The sequence below is a fragment of the Emys orbicularis genome, chromosome 22 (genome assembly GCF_028017835.1).
Source record: "Emys orbicularis isolate rEmyOrb1 chromosome 22, rEmyOrb1.hap1, whole genome shotgun sequence".
Lineage (NCBI taxonomy): Eukaryota > Metazoa > Chordata > Testudines > Emydidae > Emys > Emys orbicularis.
In genome coordinates, this window is record NC_088704.1 from 12,049,202 (window position 1) to 12,075,120 (window position 25,919).

The 25,919-nt window shown below is 43.7% G+C and overlaps 2 protein-coding genes across 2 annotated transcripts in view; both read left to right on the forward strand.

The window, feature by feature from the left end:
- Positions 1–1,353, forward strand: part of MTOR (mechanistic target of rapamycin kinase) — a 102,947-nt gene extending 101,594 nt beyond the window's left edge. The window contains exon 52 of the mRNA XM_065421433.1: positions 366–1,353. Coding sequence (XP_065277505.1) covers positions 366–381 — 16 coding nt within the window. The 3' untranslated portion in view covers positions 382–1,353. The remainder of the gene's footprint in view (positions 1–365) is intronic.
- Positions 1,354–3,088: 1,735 nt separating this feature from the next.
- EXOSC10 (exosome component 10) lies at positions 3,089–25,756 on the forward strand. The gene is made up of 25 exons (XM_065421250.1): positions 3,089–3,257; positions 5,125–5,261; positions 5,782–5,905; positions 7,503–7,607; positions 7,972–8,134; positions 11,098–11,209; positions 11,544–11,619; positions 11,833–11,943; positions 12,454–12,597; positions 13,458–13,648; positions 14,577–14,733; positions 15,842–15,990; positions 16,404–16,454; positions 17,284–17,395; positions 18,212–18,262; positions 18,887–18,965; positions 19,167–19,288; positions 19,935–20,030; positions 20,748–20,822; positions 21,316–21,403; positions 22,904–22,977; positions 23,494–23,662; positions 24,162–24,223; positions 24,882–24,958; positions 25,578–25,756. The coding sequence occupies exons 1-25, from the start codon at positions 3,105–3,107 to the stop codon at positions 25,606–25,608; spliced, it is 2,709 nt and encodes a 902-aa protein (XP_065277322.1). The 5' UTR covers positions 3,089–3,104; the 3' UTR covers positions 25,609–25,756.
- Positions 25,757–25,919: the final 163 nt, after the last annotated feature.

The following is a 25,919-nucleotide window of genomic DNA, read 5'->3' on the forward strand; positions in this document are numbered from 1 at the left end:
AGAGGTTTTACGCATTTGAAATAAGATGTTCCAATTGTATGTATATCACCAATTGCTAGTTATGGTAGGGAAACTCCATACTCTAATGTCAACAAGTACACTTTTATAATGCCTTCATCTTTCTTAGATTTCTTAACTGTAGGTTGTATTCGAGGAACCAGAGGATTTGGGGGGTTTCAGACATTAGGAGTGTTGATCAGGGATCAAGAAGTAGGCTCAGGCATGGGTCTTTCCCATCCTCAGTGTCCTTGTGATTATAGAAAGGCTTCTGCACATTAGGAGACCTCAGTCCTTCTTAACATAGTCTGTTTTTATGAAGCAATGGGTAAGATTGCACTATTAAAGTATGCTTTTGCCATCTTTAGGTGTCCTTTTTGGTAACAGAAGATTCCAGAGTATCCACAGCTTTTATTGGAGGCTTTTGCGCTCCAGATATATTCTTCTACAAACTGAAATCTTGGACTGAAATACAGCCTGTCAAATATTTTGAAATGTAAATTAAGAGTTATTGTATATTAAAAGTTGGTTTAAGCCAATTCATAGCTGCTGTTGAAAAACACAAGTTGTCTGAAACGTAAGACTTGATTTGGGTTTCCAGAACAATGAAGACTGACTAGACCACAAATATATGGTTCACTTGGTCTTTGGGGAACTGGTGACCCATTACAAATAACAAAATACGGGTTTTGACTTAACTTACAATGTAACTATACTAAAATATTTGCAGATGAATCATTGCCCTGGTCAGTCCTGTTCGTGTGGCTGCAGTGAACTCAGTGCACTCATGCAAGAATCCTCATTTAAGTGTGGGGACAGAGTTGGAGGGTAGAGAGCAAGAGGAAAGAAGCAGAGTTTTTCTGTCTGTATTACCCCATTATCTCTCCTATCCCAAAACTCTGTACACTCACCCAAAATCAGAGGGAGGGGATTGTAGTTGAAAGGTTTGTGTCTGACCCCAGTGGTGATGTAACCAGCACATTTCAGACTAGATCTGGATATAGGGGTAGATCCAGGATCGAAGACTCTGAGCCAGTCGAAGCAGGGTGGCTCAAAGAGAGTTGATCTATGGCGAGGATGCAAGGTAAACTCAGAATACCACTTGGGAGCTTCCCACACTGGCGGACTAAAGAGCAGTATTGGGAAATAATTAGGGAAAACTGAATACTCAGCACAAAAAGCAGAAGGGAGGAGAACTGATCATACCTGGAAATGGAGAATAATGGATATTAAACATGAGTGAAGGTAAATAAAGTTACGATTTATTAATAAAACAAAATGCACAAAATACAAAGTGTAGCCATGTTTAGATGCCATGTTGTATTTGAATATTTTTGTGCCAATAAATTACACCAAAATGTGTAAAAAGATTTTGACCGGATTCATATTTATTCCAAAGCACTCCTTATGGAGAGCAGAATTGAGGCACAGCAGCATTACTCTAGCACAGCGGAACTATGGGTTGGGACCCCAAAGTGGGTCACGAACCCTTTTTAATGGACTTGCTGGGGCCAAACCCCGAGACCCACTGCCTGGGGCCAAAGGCTAAGGACTTCACCCCTGGGTGGCAGGGCTCAGGTTATAGGCGTCCTGTCTGGGGCTGAAGCCCTTGGGCTTCGTCTTTGGCCTACCCACCCGGGCAGCGGGGCTCAGGCTTTGGGGTTGTGTAGTAACTTTCATTGTCCAAAGGGGGTCACAGTGCAATTAAGTTTAAGAACCCCTGGCAGAAACCCACAGAAGGCACAAACACCGTTGGTAGTAGATTGGATCTCTCTAAGAAACTTGTTTTTTTGTTATGGGTTTGACTGTCTTCTCCTATACCAGTCCAGATGGCTGGCTATAGCTCCTTCATGACAGCAGGTGGAGAAAAACAGTCAAGATTGACTACCTGTATCAAAGGAGTTGGCCTGTTCATAAATCTTTTTGTTTTAGTTTCCAGCAATTGCAACTATATCCTTAAGTGGGCTGCAATTTGGTAAGAACATGAACTTTCTTTATTCCAGATTTTTGGGCATTTTTCTTCTCTTAGCACAAGAAACTGATTCTGTGAGACCGAAGAAATAGAATTTTAATCTGATCACTGTGGTGTGTATTTGGAGGGATGATGGTTTAGATGACGTCTCTTCCTATCAAATGTTTTGTATTGATATAGATTCAAAGATGTTAAGGTTAGAAGGGCCCATTATAATTTTGCCTCCTGTATAATACAGGCCACGGAAACATATAGGAAATCCAAAGTGTCTGGACAGGGATAGGGAAAAAAAGGTTTTACCTGTTTTGATTTTGATTATTCCTGCTTCTAAATAATCAACTCCCCCAGACTGTATACTGGTGGAGGAATGTCAGGGGTAAAAACTTGAGCTGTAGTCTCCATCTGCTGGCAGATTGACATTTATGCCACAAATCTCTGAACCGGTGTAGAACAAACTCCAAAAATCAAAGCCAGTTAACAAATGTGACTGGTTATCTCAGGCTGTAGTCTAGTCAAGATTAGACGAGGCTTTCCTAGGAAATGTCCATTTACTCCAGGAGTCACGCTGGATAGCAGAGTGAATAACCTCTCCTCAACTGAAGTCAAGCCCCTGACTAGAGTGCTGAGTTGTAGGGGGTGGGTTCAGGCTCATGGCCCGACTACAGCAAGGGCAGCATCCAGGACCCTACAGCGTGGGGGGCAGTCGGCTGCACTGGGGCCCTGGACCTTGGCAGGAAGATTGCCCCACTCCCGGGGACAGCAGCAGGCTTTGGCCCAGGGCGGGGTGGGGGGGAGGTGAGTTTGAAAGGTAGTTTTGGGATGGGGAGGGGGGCGGCCAGTGCTGGGATGAGCGCCCCCAGAGCACGCTGCTGGCAACTGTGGGGGAGGCTCCGGGCCCATAAGACGGACAAGTAGGTCGCGTCGCGTCGACTCGCCCACTCGCCCGGCCTCTCTGAAGTAAAAAGAGGGAAAGACCCAGAAAGTTATAGGGCAGCCCCTGCTCTCCCCGTCGTCGCTCAGTGCGTGCGCATGCGTCTTGCAGCACTTCCGCCTTCCCTGCAACCCCCCTCACCCCCCCGGTTCTGTTATCGCGCGAGACTAAGCTATTGTCGCGTCACGTGGGTCCGTGACGAAGATGGCGGCTGCCGGCGGACTGGGGAGTCGTAGCGCAGCACTTAAGACAAGCCAGATAATGGACACGGGGAGTGGCGGCGCCACCGAGGAGCCGCCGGGAGGCTGCTCAGACACCGTGCTACCGGGGTTCAGGGATGCCGACTCCTTCGTCAAGGTACGTGAGGGAGCCGCCGCAGACTACTACTCCCGGCGTGCTTTGCGACACACACGCCGCAGCGGGGCATGCTGGGGACTGTAGTTCCTGCTCGCGGTCCTAGCTGATGCTGAGGCCTGAGGGGACGCTCTCTACACTGCATTTCCCAGCATTCTCCGTGCCCGCTGTAGCGGGGTTTGGGCGGCCGAGATCGAGGCGGAGTGTTGCATGCCGGGCGTTGTAGTATGGGCCTTGCCCCCGTTTGCCCAGGGCCTTCGCTCTAAGGGGCAAGGCGGTGGGGAAGCGGGGCCTTGGAGCAGTGACCCTGCGCCCATCTCGTGCTGCTGCAGCCGGGGCCTGCACCACCCACCCAGTCAGCACAGGACTGGTCGCCATGGGCTGGGTAGAGCTTGAGTGAGCCGGGCAGCCCGGGAGGGGGGGAACCCGGGCGCCAGCGTGGGCACGGGGGGGGATGCTGCCCCCACATACAACCTACATTCTCTCTGCCCCCCCTCCCCGCACAGCACGCGTAGCCAGAGCTCTCCAGTGCAGCCTCCCAGCGCCGCCCACCTTAACCCATCTTGCCCCGGGAGAGGGGGGGGACAAGCTGCATCTCACTGCCGTGAAGTGAGTCCGTGTTTGCAGTTCTGTTACGTGGAGAGGTGTAGGCCACGGGACTCAGAACTAGAATTGTAAGCTGGCGCTGTTGTCTCCATGGGCACTGGAGGCAGTCTCCCTTTTTCCTAATTTCATGCAGTCTTCCTATTCCTGGCAAATTGTCAGCATAACCTCTCCAGTTAGTTAGGGCATTCCCTGCAGTGGAGGCTGGAGAACTAGAATCATGGGGGTGAGATAAATGGAACCTAAACAGCCGGTACTAGCTCATGCATGGGCCCTGGTGCCAAAAGCAGCCCTAAATTTAGTTATCTGTGTCTTAACAGGAAAAAAAATCAAAGGAAACCCTCAGATTTGGCAACACTGGAGTGGTGGGATTCTCTCTATTCTTCATTTTTTTGTAATGCTCTCCCTACAGCAAGAAGGGTTTTCAATATGCATTTAGCAGCTAGGTCTTGATTTTTGGGATATAGGTGGACATTTATATGGGACTGTTAATCCAAGCACGACAAAGCATTCTACAAACCGATTTAAAAACCACAGTATTGCATCTCCATCATTACAAACTTAATTCCTAAACATTCCCTCACCCAGGGACCTTTTGTTGGCCTGGTCTACACTACAGAGTTAGGTTGATGTAAGCTGCCTTGCATCGACCTAACAATGGAAGTGACTACGCTTAAAATTTCGCTCCTGCCAACTTAATAACTCCACCTCCATGAGTGGCATAGAATCAAAATCAATGTAGTTAGGTCGACGCAGTGGCAGTGTAGACATGATGTTGCTTGCATAGATGGTTACTGGCTTTCAGGAAGCTTCCCCCAATGCCCTACGATAAAATCGATACAAGCGGTGCTGGTAAGGACACACATCGGTGATGCAAGGAGCGAAGTGTAGACACGCACAAGCGATGCAATTACTGCAGTGGCTGTATGCCGATGTAAATTAGGTTGACTTAATTTTATAGTGTAGACATGGCCCTAGAGAGACAGCATTTCCTGGTTCTGAAGTTGGAGCTAGTATACCCATAATATTTCCATTAAACCAAAACATCTTCAGTTTAAGGTTTTTCTTTTCTTTTTAGTATTAGTTTCATTAACTCAGAAAGAAATGGTTGTAAACTCTCTTGTTTAAAAAGGCCTAGTTGTGTCTTGGTTTAGGAATAGTAATATAATGCGAGGAATGGGGTTACTGTGTGTTCATCTGGCAGGGTCATAGAAAAATGAAGATACGTTGTGGAATTATATTTTAATGATGTGATGCTTTTTAACAGCATGCACTGGGCACTGTGGTGGCTGCTACTAAGGCATCTAATGGGCTCCCTCAGCCTGGAGATGAATATGACTTCTATCGCAGTTTTCCTGGATTCCGGGCATACTGTGAAACGCAAGGTGACAGGCTGCTTCACTGGTAAGGACATTTTGGCTTTCTTGTGTCAGTGGTGAAAACCTAGCGATAGGGAACAGAGTGAGGGGCAGAGAATTCTCTTCTTTGCAAATTTCAAAATAAAACAATATATGAGCATTTTTTATTACGTATATTTCAGCTGTATTTAAAAATGTGTCAGCTGCTTTTCTGATACATGAAATTTAAATGGTAATGATAAAAATTGAGTCATTCAATTTACCACTGTAAAGTAGCTGTAACAATTTAGGTGAAGAACTGAGCAGGTGAGGGCTGATGGAAAAGTGACTTCCTAACCAGACGGCCCAATCTAAGTTCCATAGACCCAGTGGAAATGAATAGCAATACTTAGCACTTTCTCAGAGCTTCTCATGTTCAAAGCTCTTACAACAGTATCTAAAGGATCTGTATTTGATTTTGCAAACCTCAGAGTAGCCAGAGCTCAGGAAGGATCTTAATTGGTCCAGTCTTTAGTATACCTGCTTTTAATGTCATTTAAAGAGTAACTGAACTATTCTCTTGTTAGTATGAGCAAGGTGATGCAGTATCATGGCTGTCGCAGTCACATCAAGGATCGCAGCAAAGCAACAGAGCTGGAAGATAAATTTGATTTGCTGGTTGACTCCAATGATGTCATTCTTGAAAGAGTGGTGAGTAAACTTTCCCTGAGTTTTTTGTCTTGTAACCATTCAGCGGATCACTTTTTCTACAGAAATTGAAATGGCAATATTTAGCAATTACACATTGTTCCTCACTTTTAGGTCCCTTTCATTTTAAACATTTATTCTCTTATAGTCACTATTTCTTAGGTATCTCTTGTTTTAAAAAAAAAATTAAAAAAAAATTACAGCCTCTATTTTTTACAGGCTATTTTTCTGAGCTGTCTGTCACTTTTCTGTATTTCAAATCACAGCAGTAGGTTGGAACTGAGCCTGTAAGGACGAAAATGATTACTTGTATGACAGCAGCACCTAAGGGCTCCAACTGAGATTGGGACCCATTGTATTAGGTGCTGTACATACACACAAGCTGTCCCTTGGCTGAAGAGCTTGCAATCTAAATAGAATGGACAAAGGGCTTAAGGGAAAGCAGAGACACAGAAAAGTGACATGATTTGCCCTAAGTCACACAGCAGAAGGAATAGAAACCAGGGCTCCAACTGTTCCTGAAAAACAGAGACAGTCAATCAAACCTTTCCATTGCAAATGAGGAAGAGAAGGCTGCCTGTGTGGGTGCCAGAGCGGATGTATCATATACTACCCCAGGAGAGCAAGGGAGCTGGAATAATTACCCCAGCCATAAAAAAGGAAACAGGCTGGCAGCTGATTAAACTGACATGCGGCTGAGAGCAGAGACCTCAGTACCAGTCGCATTCAAAAGTAAAGTCTCTTAAACCAGTCATTTAAATCAGTGCTTCCCAGACCCCAATAATGTCACCTTGGGCTTTGGTGCTGTAGCCTCCCACAGCTTTATTCTCTGCTGCCTGGAACCTCATGCAGTCATTTACACTTGTGCAAAGTGAGTGTGAAAGACGCCTAAGAAAGACCATTGCATCTGGGGCTGAGAATCTGGAGATCCATGTTCTATTGCTGGCTCTGCCATTGACCTGTGGTGTGACCTTGAGCAAATCACATCACCTCTCTGGGCCTCAGTTTTCCTTCCAAACTTTTGTCTATTTAGACTGTCATCTCTTTGGGTCAGGGACTGTCTCTTACTATTTGCCTGTACTGTGCCGAGCATGATATGTCCCTGATCTCAGTTGGGGTCTCTAGATGGTGTCATAATGCAAAAAAAAACAAAACAAAAAACCACCTGATTCCCAGGCCAGTGCCTCAGCCACTAGAAGACAATGCCACTTCTATAACAATGGTTCATTTCTCAGCATGGCTGAGAGTTGTTTACTTATCATGCTCTGCCAAGCAAATTAGATGCAAGACTAACTCTGTGTTGGCCCAATCTAAAAACTGGGCAGAGTGGAGGATAAGTTATGAGAGGAGAGTGTGGGACTAGGATGATCAGCACATGAATACCTCTGAAGAAACTCTCCTTTGATTCCTTGGCAATTGCTTCTCCTAATCCCTAACATTAGAATTCCATACCTAGCCTTTGGCCACTCTTGCCCTTTACAAAATTCAGAGTTGATGAGCTTGGAAGCAGCTGCACATTTCTCTCCTTTCAGTCAGGCTAGACTGCCAAGTACAGGATGTTTCATACAGTTTTGCTTAAGCTTCTTTTCCCGAATTTCAGGGTATTTTACTGGATGAAGCAGCAGGAGTGAACAAGAACCAGCAGCCTATCCTCCCTGCAGGGATGCAGCTCCCAAAGACAATTGTTTCCAGCTGGAACCGTAAGGTGAGACTTCGACAGTCAGCTGATTTTAATTAACTTGAGCTATTTGTTTAGGCTTGAGTTGTAGTGATGGTGGTTGGGAGTTCAGTAACCCAACGTCCCTTTAGATTTCTGGTTGTGCTTCCCCTTCACTCCAGATTCAAGATCTCTGGGTTTCTGATCTAGATTTCATGCACACAGATCTCTCTCTAACCTGAATTCAGGGCCCCAGGGCACCTAATTTAGATGCTATTGTATGGACCTTAGATACTGTGCTCTAATTTCAGGGGAGTTTTTCATTATTGTGTCTGGAGTTTAATATTCAAATGCATATAGGGTGAGTCTTAATAGACTATCTCAAAATCCATTCAAATGTGTTTTTAAACAGAGTGGAGAATCCCACAGAACAAAGTCTGAAACCTTCCGATTGCTACATGCCAAGAATATCACTCGACCACAGCTCAAATTTCGAGAGAAGATTGACAATTCCAACACTCCCTTTGTACCTAAGCTTTTTGTCAAACCCAACGCTCTGAAACCGCTGCCTGAAGGTAAGAAGGCCAGAATAAGAGGGCTTCATTTGCCTTGGGTAGCATATAATAATACCACCTAGCTCGTATTATTATTAGGGCTGTCAAGTGATTAAAAAAATCACGATTAATCGTGCTACTAAACAATAATAGAATACCATGTATTTAAATTTTTTTGGATGTTTTCTACATTTTCAAATATATTGAGTTCAATTACAACACAGAATACAAAGTGTACAGTGCTCACTTTACATTTATTTTTGATTACAAGTATTTGCACTGTAAAAAAACAAGAGAAATAGTATTTTTCAATTCACCTAATACAAGTACTATAGTGCAATCTCTTTATCATGAAAGTTGAATTTACAAATGTAGAATTATGTACAAGAAAACTGCATTCAAAAATAAAACAATGTAAAATTTTAGAACCTGCAAGTCCATTCAGTCCTACTTCTTCAGCCAATCGCTCAGACACAGAAGTTTGTTTACATTTGCAGGAGATAATGCTGCCCGCTTCTTCTTTACAATGTCACCTGAAAGTGAGAACAGGTGTTCTCGTGGCACTGTTGTCGCCAGTGTCGCAAGATATTTATGTGCCAGATGCGCTAAAGATTCATATGTACCTTCATGCTTCAAACACCATTCCAGGGGACAGGTTCTGCTCAATAAGGCCTGGTCTACACTGGGGGGGGGGGGGTCAATGTAAGATACGCAACTTCAGCTACGGGAATAGCGTAGCTGAAGTCGACGTATCTTATTTCGACTTACCTCCCATCCTCACGGCGCGGGATCGACGGCTGCGGCTCCCCCATCGACTCTGCTACTGCCGCTCGCCCTGGTGGAGTTCCGGAGTCGACGGGAGTGCGTTCGGGGATCGATATATCACGTCTAGACGAGACACAATATATCGATCCCCGATAGATCGATCGCTACCCACCGATCCGACAGGTAGTCTGGACGTACCCTAACAATCCAAAGCAGTGTGGACCGACGCTTTTTCATTTTCATCCTCTGAGTCAGATGTCACTATCAGAAGGTTGCTTTTCTTTTTTGGTGGTTTGGGTTCTGTAGTTTCCACATCGGAGTGTTGCTCTTTTAAGATTTCTGAAAGCATGCTCCACACCTCATCCCTCTCGGATTTTGGAAGGCACTTCAGATTCTTAAACCTTGGGTTGAGTGCTGTAGCTATCTTTAGAAATCTCACATTGGTACTTTCTTTGCGTTTTGTCAAATCTGCAGTGAAAGTGTTCTTAAAATGAACAACATGTGCTGGGTCATCATCCAAGACTGCTATAACATGAAATATATGGCAGAATGCGGGTAAAACAGAGCAGGGGACATACAATTCTCCCCTGTCACAAATTGAATTAACGCATTATTTTTTTTAACGAGTATCATTAGCATGGAAGCATGTCCTCTGGAATGGTGGCCGAAGCATGAAGGGGCATACGAATGTTTAGCATATCTGTCATGTAAATACCTTGCAATGCCGGCTACAAAAGTGCCATGCAAATGCCTGTTCTCACTTTCTGGTGACATTGTAAATAAGAAGAGGGCAGCATTATCTCCTGTAAATGTAAACAAACTTGTTTGTCTTAGCAATTGGCTGAACAAGAAGTAGGACTGAGTGGACTTGTAGGCTCTGAAGTGTTACATTGTTTGTTTTGTTTGAGTGCAGTTGTGTACCAAAAAATCTACATTTGTAAATTGCACTTTCACAACGAAGAGATTGCACTATGGTATTTGTATGAGGTGAATTGAAAAATGCTATTTCTTTATCATTTTTAAAGTGAAAATATTTGTAATCAATAATAATATACATTTTAAATTACAACACAGAATACAATATGTATGAAAATGTAGAAAAACATCGAAAATATTTAGTAAATTTCAATTGGTATTCTGTTGCTTAACAGTGAGATTAAAACTGCGATTAATCGTGATTAATTTTTTTAGTCGCAATTATTTTTTTAAGTTAATCGCATGAGTTAATTGCAATTACTCAACAGCCCTAATTATTATTTTTATAATGAACATCAGACAGAAACCAAACCTCACAAGCCAAAAGAAATCATTGAATCTAAAGAACGTGTACCTCAGAAGGAGACTAAAACCCTTTGGAAGTAGTAAGCGTGCCATTATGTTGTTGTTAATCTTATTAGAGGCAAGTCTGTATAAAATGTCTTGCTGCGGATGCACATGTAACAATCTGTAACACAGAATGTATTTTGGAGCTAATCCTGCTCCCGCTAAAGTCAGGGATCAGGCTCTTATTGATGTCAAGAAGTACCAGGTCCTGCGTAAATGCAGTTGCGCTTAGAAGAAATAATGGGTTATTTTACTGGTATAGTGAAAAAAAGATTAGATGTGAGCTTCTTTGCTTTGGCTTCCTTAGCCAAATAGTTGGCACAAGGCAACCAAAAGCTTCAGTAGTTCTTCTCTTCCTCTCCTCCCCCTCCCCCCCCCCGCCACACGCGCACACAATAACATCCCAAGTCTTTGGGATCTGTCTTCTGTTGTTTAATCAGCATTTCTCCATTAAAATGCAATTGCAGTTCTAGCTGCTAACAGTTGATTTGACTTTGGTTTATTATTTTTCATCACTTTCTAATAGCAAATATAATGGAGGTAGAGCTGCTAGTTGCCTTTCCATTGCAGAGCAGTGTTTGGCAGCCAGAATTATTCATCTTTGGGATGCTCGCACCACGTGATTAAATTTAAAAAATTTCTTGTTATATTAGCATTGCGCATCTTACTTAATCTTTGCAGGGTGACATATGTTCTTGTCATACCTACTCCTGAGTTATAAAATGAGGCACAGATAGAAATCTTGTATTTAAAAGCAGTAGGCCAGGAGTGTTTAGGGTTTTATAGTACTTAATGATTTTAATGGGTTTTAGGTTAGGCATTGAGGAGAGACACTTGAGTTAGGAATACACATTATTTGTACAGCGTTGTCTAATTTTTTCATCTTGGTCATTCAGCACTCGCAAAAAGCAGGCGGGAGCGAAAGGAGCGTCCTGAGGACTTGGATGTACCGGCTGCTCTAGCCGATTTCCTCCATCAACAGAGAACTCAGCAGACTGAACAAGACATGTAAGAAATTAAATAGGCAACAGGATGCTGGAAATACACTAGATTTATATGCATTTTGTATGCAATCCTTTTATGCGTGTACCTGTCACATGCAGCACCTTATGTGGCTCTTCTCTGTGTCTGTGCACATGCATGCTTCTTCACTTATAGCTGCCTCCATATATGTTCATAATTTTTTTTATACCTATGCATAACAAATCCTGCCCTGTGCTAGGATTTCTGGTCAATACTAGGCAAACTGGTGGCTCACAAAGAGTATCTCTTGGTAACTACTTCCTGTGGCTCGGTGAAGTTGATTGGAATGATGCAGATTCCTTTTTTGTTATTTGTGCAGGTTTGCTCATCCTTACCAGTATGAACTGGAGCACTTTGTTCCACCAGATGAAGCTCTCGAGAAACCACAACTCCAGGTTAGTGCCCAGGTTAAATTAGCATTCGAATCTAGAAAAAATGTTGGAAGAAGTAGATAATCAGTTTGCAGTAGACCCTGCTTGTAGCCTAGTTATGATTGAAGGGAGCAGTTACAGCCTGTGATAGCAGTCTTTAATTCAGAAACTTTTGGGTATTATGGGAGGAGAGCACTATGTCCCCACAAGTGGGTATCTAATAACTTGCTTTGTCAGATGTACAGGCCTGTTGAGGACACACCCTGCCATTTTATCTCCACCCTGGATGAGTTGGTAGAACTGAACGAAAAGCTTGTAAGCTGCAAAGAATTTGCTGTGGATTTGGAGGTAAGTGTGTTGCTCTTTCTTTTAAATTACATATGTTGAGTTAGCACTTAGCAGGTCACATTATACTATTATCCACCATCTTTTGCTTTGTGTTCTATATCCTTTTTATGTTGAGTTAGGTGATATGTCCCAGGTCTGATGTGGGAAGCCTGCTACATTTTATTATTCAGAAGGCTGCATGGGATTTTGGCTGCCATTTTAACTTCTCAAACTTTATTCTATTGTAATAAGCTTTATATTGAATTTAGTCTGTTTTGAATTTTTCCTATGATCCTCTGGGTTATGTTGAGATCCATGGAAAGGACCAACTTCAAAATTAATTCAGATGATGTATTATTAAAACAGTAGCAATGATTGCAAAGACCTGAAATCTGTTCATGTCATTAACTTTTGTCTAGAGGAATTCTTCATTCATTTATTGTCATCTTTTCCTCTGCTTTTGGTCATTCTGTGTTTCATAGTACCACTCCTGCAGGGGCTCTGAGTTAACTTCTGTCCTTTGTCTGGTAGCACCATTCCTATAGGAGTTTCCTGGGCTTGACATGTCTGATGCAGATTTCCACCCGGATGGAAGATTTCATTATTGACACCCTGGAGCTACGTAGTGACATGTATATTTTGAATGAGGCCTTCACAGACCCTGCTATTGTGAAGGTCAGTAGACTCTTCCAACCTCTTCAGAATTATGCCTGGATAACTTATTTTTGGCTTAACTCTGTCCGAAAACATGCTTTATCCTCCTGCCCTGGCCACTCCCTCCTTCCGGGGAAAGGTTGGCACAAGTGGGAGAGCCATGGTATGGGCCTGATCCAATACCCATTGAAATCATTGGAAAGATTCCCCTCGACTTCAGTGAGCACTGAATCAGCCTGTATGACCTCAGGCCATAAGATGCTAGTAACATCTAAGTCACTGTTGTGAGAATGAGCACTGCTTAGTTGGTAATGGCCCAAAAATGGATATGACCACCCATCAGGAGGTCTTAGGCAGGTCTGTATCCATCAGACTGTGCTGGACACAAACCAGGTACCATTTCTGTTGTTCTTGATTGTAGGTGCTTTACTGACAAGTATGAAGACAAGGTCCCTGCCCCAAAGAGCTTGCCCACTAGATAAAAATGTGTAAACACAGGAGGGAATGGATGGGGAGCGTCATAAGCAATGTCACTGAACAGTTAGCAGGCATCTTCTCAGCTCCAAAGCTCTTGGGTTTTACTATCTATTTTGGGAAGGGGGGGCAGGGGAGAAATACATTTTCAGTAGTTTACCTGTTGTCTGTTGAGAGGGCTGAGTGTGGAAACATGGTCTGGGTGAAACCAAGTACTTGCTGTTATGCCACTAACAGTGGAAGGAGAAATGCCAGCAAAGAGGTCTTCGTTTAGAAACGTAACTTTCTAACTCTTGTGCTTCAGTGCTTCAGGGCCCCTAAGTGGAATTGGTTATCCTCTCATCCCAAGTGCTATTCCACCATCTCACATTCTTGTTTCTGATGCATTTGATTGTGTTGCCTTACAGGTCCTTCATGGTGCCGACTCAGATGTGGAGTGGCTACAGAAAGATTTTGGTCTGTACTTAGTGAACATGTTTGATACTCACCAGGCTGCCCGTCTCCTCAATCTTGGCAGGCACTCCCTGGACCACCTGCTAAAACTCTATTGCCATGTGGAAACTGACAAGCGGTATCAGCTGGCTGACTGGAGGATTCGGTAAAAGTTTTATCCTGACGTGTTGGCATTAGAGTTAAGAGTCAAATTCAGGACTTGTTTGCATGTTAATGGGTGACTGTTTCACTTCTCAACCGACCCCCAAACCACATAGCTCACTGGGATTTTTGGTTAGTACTGTGGTGGTGGTGAACTGGAATAAAAGGGACAGGCTTCAAAACAGAGCTGAAATGTATTAGCAGATTTGTTGAATGGGGTTGAGATTAGTATGTACAGCACCTGCCTATGGTACGCTGTGCTTGGCTGTCTATTTCAGCCCCTTACTTAGTGCTCATCAAAGTTCTCTCCAAATGCTGTAATATGTGTTTTTTAAAATCAGCGAAACAAAAGACTTTTGGAAGCTGACTTAATGCAATAGGAACAGTGCATAACTACAATGTAATGTTATGACAAAAGCTGCCACCTCCTTGAAGAAGTAATTGCTGCCACCTTCCCTGCATTGCTCAGCCTAGCATTCTAAAATTGCAATTCTGTTGTAACAGATGCACCACTAAAAAAAATTCTAACTTCCAGACAAAACTGCTATGTAAACCAGTACAGGGACTGAATGATGGGTTCTAGCTTGAGAATGATCTCTGCAGTGCAATCTCCCCTGGCCTACGAAGAACACAGGTGCAGGCGCACAGTGGTGCCACATTACTATACAAGGTACCCCCTGCCATCTGATTGAATGGGCTCCCCTGGGGATCCTGGTCTCCCAGATATAGGCAAGAGGTCAGATGGAGAAAATCCTTGTAATGTGCCCACAAATGAGATTCTGGTGAGAGGACTCCATAGAATTCCTGGATTCGTTCTTGGGGGTAGACCCAGATGTAGCTTGTCTTTACGTGCTGTGGCAGAGGGCACTGCAAGGATGATGGATGGGCTACTATAAAACATTTGTGCAACACTGATAGTTCTCTGCTTCCAGCCCTTTGCCAGAGGAAATGATCCAGTACGCCCGAGACGACACTCACTACCTGCTCTACATTTATGATAAAGTGAGAGAGGCACTATGGGAGAGAGGAAATGGACAGCCCACTCAGCTGCAGGTGGTGTGGCAGCGCAGCAAGGACATCTGCCTGAAGGTAAATCTTCATCTGGGGACCAATTATCTGGGTCAGAATACAGACTGTCTAGGATGGGAAGCACCCCAGGTTGGGCCTGGCCCATTCCCTACCTTCTGGCAGCATCCCTAATTTTCAGTATGTATATCAGGAAATAGTCTTACAGCCTTACTCTCTCTCCATTCCCACCTAGTGTGGGCTCAGCTGTTCCACTAGCTAAGGGACCTCTAGATCAGTGGTTCTCAACCAGTGGTCTGGGGGGCCACGAGCAGGTTTCAGGGGGTCCGCCAAGCAGGGCCAGTGTTAGACTCGCTAGGGTCCAGGGCAGAAAGCCGAAGCATGGGGCTGAAGCCCGGGGCCCTGAGCCCCAACGCCCGGGGCTGAAGCCAAAGCCTGAGCAAAGTAGCTTCGCGAGGGCTCTTGTGGCATGGGGCTCCAGGCAATTGCCCTGATTGCTACCCCGTAATGCCGGCCCCGACTTTTATATGCAGAAAACCAGTTATTGTGGCACAAGTGGGCCGTGGAGTTTTTATAGCGGGGGGGGAGAGGGGTTCAGAAAGAAAAAGATTGAGAACCCCTGCTCTAGGTGTCCTAGACCTTTTGTTATCTTCAAAACCGCTGCTGCTGATCCACATCAGCCTGCAGGTGTCAAGAGACTGAAACTTTTCAAGTGAGTCAATATTTACTCACATTTCTCTGGATAGCCCTAATGAAAGCCCCAGATATTGGAGCACACTGTAACTTTATGACAAATATACACTGCCAAGTGAAAACTAGTGAGAACATGAGTTGGGTAGTTTTCTAATCGACCAAGACTTAAAGATCTGGTATGTCTGTGGATGCTCTTGGACTTGAAAACTTTCTTGCCTCATGTATCCAAATTAAAATGAAAAAATGAGCGTGGCTGGAACTAAAACATAAACAGTTGTCAGCCCCAAATGCTTAAGGTAAAAACCTCAAGTGGCTCCTCAGTCCTGACTTCCCGAGCCACTGTTGCAAACCATCCAGTCCTCTCTTGTGTGCTTGATTCTCTGTGCTAGAGAGAACACAGCCTGGGAAGTGCCAAAGGGAGTTGGTACATGACTCTGTTTGATATTGATCACCAATCTCTCTAATTCTTCCTGTTCAGAAATACATCAAACCCATCTTCTCAGAGGACACCTATCTTGAGCTCTACAGGAGGCAGAAAAAGCATCTCAACACGCAGCAGCTAACGGCTTTTAAATTGCTATTTGCCTGGAGGGACAAGATGGCACGCCAAGAGGATGAGAGTACAGGGTAGGAAGTCGTTCATTAGACACAGTTTTAAATGGATCTCTGCAGAGTGGTGCAGCTCGTCGAAAGAAACACTGGATCTGCTAAGAATGGTTGATTTGGGTGCTTCCTGTGTATCTAAGACACTATCCAGTGAAAGGCGCCGTACTTTAGTTGCACCACTTCTTCCTCTGACCCCCTAAACCCCAGATCAGAAATCACATTGTGGGAGGGAGGAGTTGCCTCTATGGTTTCCTAGATCAATCCTGATTTATTTCTCCTTAACTGACCCTAACTCTTAAGAACTTGGATCCAGTGCAAAATGATACATAAGGTGTTTGTTTGTTTTTTCCCCCTCCCCATTAAATTTCTCTGTAAACAAGTCTAACATTAACACAATTACCATGATATCAGTGCTACTGCTCTTTATGTTGCAGGTATGTGCTACCAAACCATATGCTACTGAAGATAGCAGAGGAGCTGCCCAAGTACGTATTGGTGCCTTTTTGTTTTTTTTCTGTTTTTGTACAACTCTGAATGTAATTTGCTTGTCCCAGGTCCATCAGTCAGCTGGGTTTTCCTCTTACCTTGTTTTATTTTATTTATTTTTTTACTTCTGTGGTTAGCTTGTTGCTCCCAGTAATTAGCACTGCTTTTGTCTTTAGTTCTTCAAAGCAGAGAAATTCCGTGCACAAAAGAATTAAGATGCTAAGCTCTTCTAGCATAAGCCAGATGGCTATGAAATACATGTGTCTTTGTGTCAGGAATACACAGCCTACTATGCAAAACATGGTCACACTGCTGCCAGTCATTGCATCTCCCTTCTTTTTTGAGCTCTCCATCAGTACTCTATAGGAGTATACACCTAGGTGTTGGTTCAGTTTGTAAAGGAAAATGTGTAGGTGCCACACCCCTCTCATGTCCGCCACAACATTCTCCCGTAAACAAGATTTTTTTCGGAGGGCTTGGTATTCACAATTTACCATCCACACTTGAAAGGAGATAAAACTGCATCTGTGATTTCAAATCCCTCCACACTCCCTCTGTAAGAAAAATAGATATTGGACAAGGAGAGAAATTAAATCTGGATGCAGAAAGAACATGTGGGGGGCTGAGCTAACGGGCTTTCCTTATGTGCTCAGACGTGATATTGACACATTTGTAAGTGTACTGGATAAACAGTGATGACTAATCTGATTTGCCTTACTCAGTGAAGCGAGGCCTCTGATTACATCTGGTTGACTCTCCTTTGCATGTGGAGGTTTGATTTATCAGCTGAGTATATAGCAAACTCGGTTTCATTCATTATGTCTTTAGAGAACCCCAGGGCATCATTGCTTGCTGCAACCCGATCCCACCACTAGTCCGTCAACAGATCAACGAAATGCATCTCCTCATCCAACAGGCCCGAGAGATGCCTCTGCTCAAGGTACAAAGATCTTCTACCAACACGTAACAAAACTCAAAAGACGTGGACTTTACTGTGGAATATCTCTTGCACCTTGTCTTCCAGAGGTTCCTATTGATCTCATAGGTATTGAAATCTAGAAATAGTCTACATGCAAGGCTATAGTGCAAGGCTGCTGCTGGGGATTGCCATTTGTGTGTGAGACAGTAACCTCACTTTGAAGCCTGAGTACTGTACAGTATGCTAGAGTGCGTGCACACAGAAGCACTTCCTGTAGGCATTTCTTCCTACCCCTGCAATGAAATCTCACTGCAGATTTCAATGCAGTTCAGGCCCTTAAGGGAACTAAGGGAGTAACAGGGTAGAAATATTCACTCTTGAGCAAAGCAATCAACTGTGAGGTTTCTGGGGCATAACCCCTATTCTGCCTTTATGCACACATCACATTTACCTACAAAGGGAATAAGAGCTTGTTGGATGCACATAAGAAATCACCAATGACAAAGCCCACACAACTGGCAAAGCAGAAACCTACACGCAACCTAGAGGCTTGGAATGAGGTTTAATAAAGGTCAGCACATATCTGCTGTTACTACAGTGGAGTGCATCCTCCTACAGGGAAATTAAGCCATTCCTGAGCACAAACACAGCCTTGCTATGTGAACAGCTTCGTAATTTTACCTATCCTCACACAGACACACACCCCCGGGAGGGAAATGTAGAACTGTTCTTTTGCTAGCTGTGTTGAAAATATTGGTAGGGGGAAGCTTGTGCCTGCTGGGCTAGATGCTTCAAAGTTAACCATTAGTAATTTTCTTATTTTTTCTCTCCCCTTAGTCTGAAACTGCAACGGCGGTGAAGAAGAAAGGGTCTCTGCCCAACCCAGAGGTACTATCTCTGTCATGCTAAGCATGCTAATGTGTTAAACCATAAACTCATAGAAACTGCTATAGCAGAGGTCCATATCGTGAAGCATGAAGATTGTAATTTTATTCTAGCTAGTTATAGTAAATCCACTGACTAGTTTTTTCCATTTGACAAACACGTCCCTCTGTTAACCCAGTTTTATTCTTGTGTGCTATAATGCTTGTAAAACTACCAGTCATGAGTCAATATTTTAAAAGCTCCAAACAAGACTATAGTAAATAAGTCTTCCATCAGTAAACACTACAGTTGCTGGACAAAGTTTTGTGTACGTTTGTTATAATCTCTATTGACTGATTTTTAAGAAGGAAAATTTCAGGTGAGTTACTACAGCTGTCCCAGTCATCTACCTTGTGTCTATGAAGCAAAGCATTCTTGCTAGCCAATAGCCATTTGCACAGCCATCCGTTTGGTGTCAGATTCACTGTGCAATTGAAGATGAGCTATATTAGAAATACTTAGCCTCAGAACATCACCCATACATTTAAACTGTGATTAGCCTGTCATTTTCCACTCTGTTTATTCCCCTAAAGCATCTCGGAGCAAGGTTCTGTATTGATCACATATGTAATTTGAATTTGTTTGCAGAGGCTGGAGAATCATTTGTTTGGACCTCATGACAATTCACGTGTTCCTCTGGATGATATTCAGAATCTCTCAGCCTTAGGTAATTTGGGAAGGATGGGAGACAGCCTCTGACTTCTGCTAATATGGAAAAAAATCAAGTCGTTTTTTCTTTGACACCTTAAAATAAGCATTTCACCTTCAGTGGAAGCTCATTTGCAGAGCCAGGGAGGTCATAGCAGAACACAAATCCAATAGGAATGGAGTATTCAAAACCAGAAACTTTGTTTTCCTTTCTCTGCAGAGCCTGCACCAGTTCTGGAATGTGGGAGCCTCTTTTCGGACAGCGAGGGGGAGATGGACGGCACAAGGATATTACCCAATTCCACGTGTCTTGTTGCTACAGCCACCATCAGTATATTCAGTGTAAGCTCCAGTAATATGAAGGGGTCTGCAACTGGTGAAGCGTTCTAGTAATGCTGCACAAAAGGTAGCTGCAGAGGAATAGGGTATTCATGGAGATACTGCTGTGCTCCCTGTCAGGTGTACAGCATAACCAAGTTCAGCAAGTAGGAAGCTGGGCAAGTGAATTAGCTCTTCTTACAGTCCCAGGGTCACTGCCCACACTGGGCCTTGAGGTGGATTAGGAAATGATACTGCGATAACCTGAGGAGCTCAAAAATACAACTGAAAATTCACCTACTACTAAAACAAGCAGCAGGTGTGAAATGGATACTGTTACAGAACAGAACTTTCTAGGCTTGTCAAGTATAGAAGTAAAATTCAGTACTGTCTCAGTTCCCCATCTCGCTTCCCTCCATTCCCCCTTTTCTCTCTCTCCCCCTCCCCCCGCCCGCCGCCGCCGCAAGTAAGCGAAACCTAGTTGATGATGTATCCGTTTTTGGCACTAGGGGATATCCTAAATGTCTTTGGCTTTTACTAACTCTACTAGCCCTTAAAAGCCTCAGGTCACACATGTGTTTCAAACAATGCTGGACTCATTGTCTATATACAATCTGTAAGTAACTTTTTATGTATTTTATATGCTAATGGTTTTTCTGCATTCCTTAAGGAGCCTGATGTGGATGAAGGGAATGAGAAGAACTTAACAGTCGCACAGCAGAAGGCTCAGCGCATAATGGAGTCCTTTGAAAATCCGTTTAGAATGGTAAAGGGCACTGTATATACTTTGTAGTGACAGCTGGTAAATTGAGCAATATCGTGGGTCCCATAAGAGAAGGAATTTTCACAAGGCAGGGTTAGTAGAGCCTAGCATGAAATCAGCTACTGCTCATTTACTGGAATCACAAGGTTATATGCTTAGATGTATTTTGCAAGGAAAACAATGGGATTTGGTTTTGAAACTTGTAGCGTGGATGTTAAGGAGGCACTTCAACAGGTTAAAAAAATCATATGTTTTTAAAAACTTAAGCTTTTGTTAGATACCTTTAAAACCATTTTTTTAATCTAGTTTTTCATCTTTGACTGTATTTTACATCTCTCCGCTTGATGGTGAAAATAAACTAGTCAGTTCTCTCTTGATTTGAATCTATTTCATTTCTGGTTTGCCATGTTCTAAAATGTATTTTGCCAGTGTGTTTGGACTTGCAAACTGGAGGATAATGTAATCAAAAGTGTTTCCATTGGATTTACTTTTAATAGAAATATTTCTATTGGCCTCAAGCTTTGTAATTTTGGACAGGGGTGAACTGACATTCTTTTGAACCCTTAGCTTTCTGTAGAATTGATGTTAAATGTGACCTTTTTTTCCAGTTAGCACCTACTAAGTGTGCATCTCAGCCGTCAGTGACTTCCCCTGACATGTATGCTGCCTGCACCCTGTAGCCTGCTGTGTTAAAAGAAATTTTCCTTTTCCTTTTCCTAGTACCTGCCTTCAGAACAGAATCCTGCCCACATCTCACAATCAGCAAAGTTTGACCCATCATCAAAAATTTATGAAGTGAGTGTCTACTTGCCAAATTTCCTGAAAACTGCTCAGCTCCTTGTGAAAGAACCAGGTGACAACAAATGAATTCCGAGTCCCCTTTGGAAGTTTCTGAGGGGCGTGAGATTACTTGGATTTACTTTTTTCCTTTTTGCTTCCCTTTCACCTCAGAAAAGGGGAGACGTTTTTCAGACTTCTACAGCATTCCTCTCCTCCAAAGAACAAGGGAAACGCCAGCTCATATCTCCCACATTGCAAAACATTGAATTACAACTAGACACCATACCTGCCCTGGATCCTTTGGTGCTAATTCATGTGGCTCAGGACTCTTTACAGAATAAAAAAAGTCATATTTTAACCATGGTTCATGCAACAAATTTTAATCTCCAGCGTAGTCAAATTTGGTGTTCTGTACTCCAAAATGAATGCCGGTGCAGGTCTGTAAACTCCTCCCCCATTCTGTCTGACTTCAGAGTGAGTGATCCTGGTTGATTTTCTTTTGATGTAGATCAGCAATCGGTGGAAGTTGATGAGTCAGGCACAACTGCAGAAAGAGGCAAAGGAAGAAGCCAAAAAGAAAGCAGTACAGCAGAGAGGTAACACCCACTTTTTTGGACTGAGATTGAGGAGGGCTGGGGGAGGGAAGGTGGATTTTCCAAACCCCTGAATGTCCCTTTCCCTGTAACACCACTATTCAGGCCCTGCATCTTAACTACAGCCTTTTCAACCAAGACACTCTGAGCAAGAGTCCTTTCAGAGCCAGTCAAAACCAATTTTAGCTGATTTGGGTGGTTAGCAGTGAATGACCTAAGGTCCTCCTCTCCTTCTTGCCTTACCAGCAATACATCCGTAGTACTCCTTACCTTTACAGAGCGTAAAAGGTCAGGACTGGAAATCAAATGCAGATCTGATTGTTTGGTAGTTCAGAGTGCTTGCATTAAAACTACCATCATCATAACCCATAGTTTTTAACTAGAAAGTCTCCTTTCAGCATGGCAGGCCACCTCTTTCCTCTGTCTAATCCTTGTATATTTGTAACGGGCTAAAACATACTGCTGTTTGAAACGGAGAGATTGATACAGTCACTGGAACAAGGCCCAGTGTAAACTAGTGCTTTGCAAACTTCCATACACACAGCTCTTCCAGTGTGTTTCTATACTAACATGCAATATCCCTTTTGTTTGCGTATTAGCCATTCACTGACAAGAGACTGCAAATAGTGCTTAATTATATGTATTCCAGGCTGACTCCTCTAAATTCACTTCCTCTGTAACCAGTTCCACATAGAATGCAGGTATCCAGTGTTTGAAGGCTGGCACGTTAATCTGCACAGTTATTACCAAAAAACCCTTAACACTTTCCATTTTTGTTATTCCTCGGGTAGAGAAGATGCTTAAGACTTCGGCAGAACAGTGATTAGTCAAGTATCAGAGGGGTAGCCGTGTTAGTCTGGATCTGTAAAAAGCAACAAAGAGTCCTGTGGCACCTTGTAGACTAACAGACGTATTGGAGCATAAGCTTTCGTGGGTGAATACCCACTTCGTCAGACGCATGACATGGGTATTCACCCACGAAAGCTTATGCTCCAATACGTCTGTTAGTCTATAAGGTGCCACAGGACTCTTCGTTGCTTTTTAGTAATTAGTCAGTCGTCTTGGGGACACCCAAAATCTTTTCTAGGGAGCCAGCCCAGCGGGGTGCCTTAGTTTGCTGATCGATTGCCCTCAATTATTCAGCAGGTGGGAGTGTTTCAGAGAGAGCTAGGGGAGCTGAGAGCTAAGGTGGAGTGAAATTTGAGATAAGCCATTCCCCACCGCCCAACAGACTGTTGAGGAATCGGCCAGCTGGCTTCCCCATAATCTATATATGGTATGCTCCTGTCCTGCCATAGTCTGGGGGATATAACCCCTTTTAGATCACGAGTTTTCTGATGAATGAGGTTCACATCATGAAGATTGTCTCTATGTGGTATCTGGGGTAAGAGGATTGCCCTTGCAAAACAAGCTCCTCATTCTTTCTTGAGAGCGATCTTTGCTAATGCAGTCCTGCTTTCCTGCATGTCTCTTGGCTGAATCTCTGTTTTGTTCTTTTCACAGCCGCTCGTGAACAGGTGCAGAAGGAGTGCAAAGCAACAGCAGAGAATATTGTCTCAGTCCGTCAGCAAGCTGTGGTACGTACAAATGTTTGAGTGTGAAGGACAAAACAAGTATCTCTAAAGCTACCCCTTTAGCCTTCGCAAATATAAGCTCTCTGCCCTCGATCCAGGGCACTTAACATCTCTCTGGCCCTCTGAATCTATGGATTGAACCTTTCCTGGGCTTCTGACCCTGTACACAGCCACAGGCCTCGTTTCAGATCTCAGTGAATCTGTGCTGGGCCTCAACTCTCCTCTATCCTAGAGAATACTTGCCATGGCCTTATCTCTGTCTTCCTCTCTCGGTTTCCCCCAAAATGTGTACATAGACCAACAACAGATTCAGGCCTCTAGTGTTCTGATTGTCAGCAGTATTTCTAATCTGAGAAGCCTCTGCTATGGGAGCAAGGCATCTTTAACCTTGGATCTCAGTACAGAAATGATGTTTCCCCCACCCCCCATTATGGTATCCATGACAACTGCCATCTGAGCCCAGTGTGACCGGGCAGAGAGGTTATCGCATTTCCTTCCTTGGGTGTGTTGCTTTTACAGCAGGAACAGGCCAGCAAGAAGAGGGAGAGAATCACCAGTGAACCAGGAACAGAGACACCAAAACAAGAGAAGAAACGGCCAAAAGCCTCCCAGCAGCCAGAGGAGCAGGAAATGCCCAAGCAGTTCACCCCCTTTGATTACAGCAAGTCTAACTTCAAGGTGTTCGCTGGTAAGAGCTGGACTCCCCCCTACGAGGCTGCAGGCTCAGGAGACAATTGCCTGGCTGAGCCCGGGGGCTGTGTGGGTGTGTAGAGCTCTGTGACATCCAAACAGTAATGTCTTTGCCCTGTACGAATGGAAGAATTGGGAATGATTTTAAGAAATCAGCCTGGTGAAGTGGATTGCTCACCATCCGTCCATGTAATTACAAAACCAGTTGAAATGTTCTTGGAATTACCAAAGGCAGTGGCTCCTTTTTCTGCACAATAGAGTAATGTATTTCATTAAACCCTGCAGAGTAGAAAATAGGAGAGACTTGAATCAGGTGTAATGAGGATCCATTTAAAAGCTTATTCTCTCCTTAGCAGTATACTCTGTTTCATAGTGAGGGAAAGACAGCCCTGTATATTTCATTACAGCCAAAGAGCACTTGCTATTGGTGTGAATTTACTGTTCATTTAAAAGAACTTTTCTAATAGCAATTATTCTCCACTCTGTGTCTGTCTCAGGAAACAGCAAATCCAAGCAGTCATCCCAGTTTGATCCAGCCAAGCAGGCCCACACAGGCAAGGTAAGGGAACACTCTGAAATGAGGAACAGAAATAAAGGTGATACAGTGTGTCTGTAGACATGTCAAACCTCCCCTAATAGCCACTTGATGCTGAGATGCCGGCTTTCAATCACTAATCCATAAGGCTTGTTACTAGCCCTCTTCCCATGTGCACCCTCCTCCTGCCACTCCGACTGATGTGCAGATGGTACCCACAAGCTTCTCTTTCAGATCATTACAGCTATGTGTAGAGTTTAACAAGTGATCAGTTTACATGTGATACTGTGGGAAATGCAGTTTCCTGTGCAGTCACTTCAATGTCAGTCCAAACTCATTCCACAGAGAGAGAGGAGATGTAGAATAAAATGAAGCATGGTGGTGGGGATGAGTTGGGGAGAAGAAAAGGGGATAGGTCCTCTTCAGGATCCCTCTCTAATTGTAGAAATTTCATCTCCATGGAATCTGTAGACAGAAATGTCAAGCAGAAGCTCCTAGTCAGGAATGCTCATTTCAGGTGAATGAGAGAATATGTTGTATTCCAAAACTCACAACTTAAATGAGCAGAAAGTGTTCCTTGAAGGTATGATGGACAAGACAGGGTTGGATGCGAGTAGAAGTATCATGTGAAATATATTTTGTTAGTTAATGCACTGGTGGGTCATTTTTCCTTTTCATATAGAAATTCTCTGGAGCCAACAAACTTCAGCACCCAGCTGGAAATAAAAGCATGTCCTACCTGGCTGGGAAAAGTGATCGGTATGTTGTTGAACGGTTCTCTGCAAAGTGATGGAGTGTTCCCCACTCAAGTGCCCTGGAGTCATAGGCAAAGCCACTGTTATACTAGTTCACACAGCAGTATCTGGACATGCTTAGCATGAGAGCTGCACAACACCTACTGGTGTTCATTGACATCAGCCTCAGAAATCTAGTCCAAGATTAATGTGAATAAAGACAACGCTGGCAGAAGATCTGAAATCCTGAGGTCACAATGGTGCTAGTCTTATGGGAGATGCAGCCCTGGACCAAAGATCAGGCTGTACGGAGAGAGCACATGTCTAACCAGGGAGTTAGAAAGGAAAGCGATGGTGTTGGCTCATATGAAAATTCCGCGGAGACTAATTCCCAAGATATTTAGTTTGCACTTCCCAGGCATAACTCTTATGGGGAGGTAGCCAGAGGGGCAGCATTGTGGCCCATAAATCCCCTGCAGCTGCAGAAGAGCAGCATTACTTTGACTCTCATTGAGGTGGGGATAGCAAGAGAGCTTGTTTCACCACTGTCTCATTACAGCCTTGCTAGCATTTCATAGGCTTTAAAGCTCAAGTGAACATCGAACCAAAGCTATTTTAAATTCTTTCTCTAACTGTTTTTGCAGGGGCTCCAGGCACAGCTGGCCAAAAAGATAGTGTTTTGTAAGAGATCCTGTGGGAACTGCCAATGAAGAAAAGTCTCTGTTGTCAAGCTGTGGAGAGGCAAATATCAATCACTGCTGCAGTTTTTGTACAGAAATCTTTTAAAAATAATTAAAACGCTTTTTCCAAAGGGGAAAACCAATTTTAATTGTTTTGTCTTTGGCCTTTATTATATTTACATTTTCAAAAGTGGTTGGAAAATGTATTTGGTGTCAGGCTGAACCTGTTGCCACCTTCCGCTGTCTGGAAGAGCAGAATTCGACATGTCAGTTGGATGTGGGATTAACCTGGTTCGTATTGCCAAA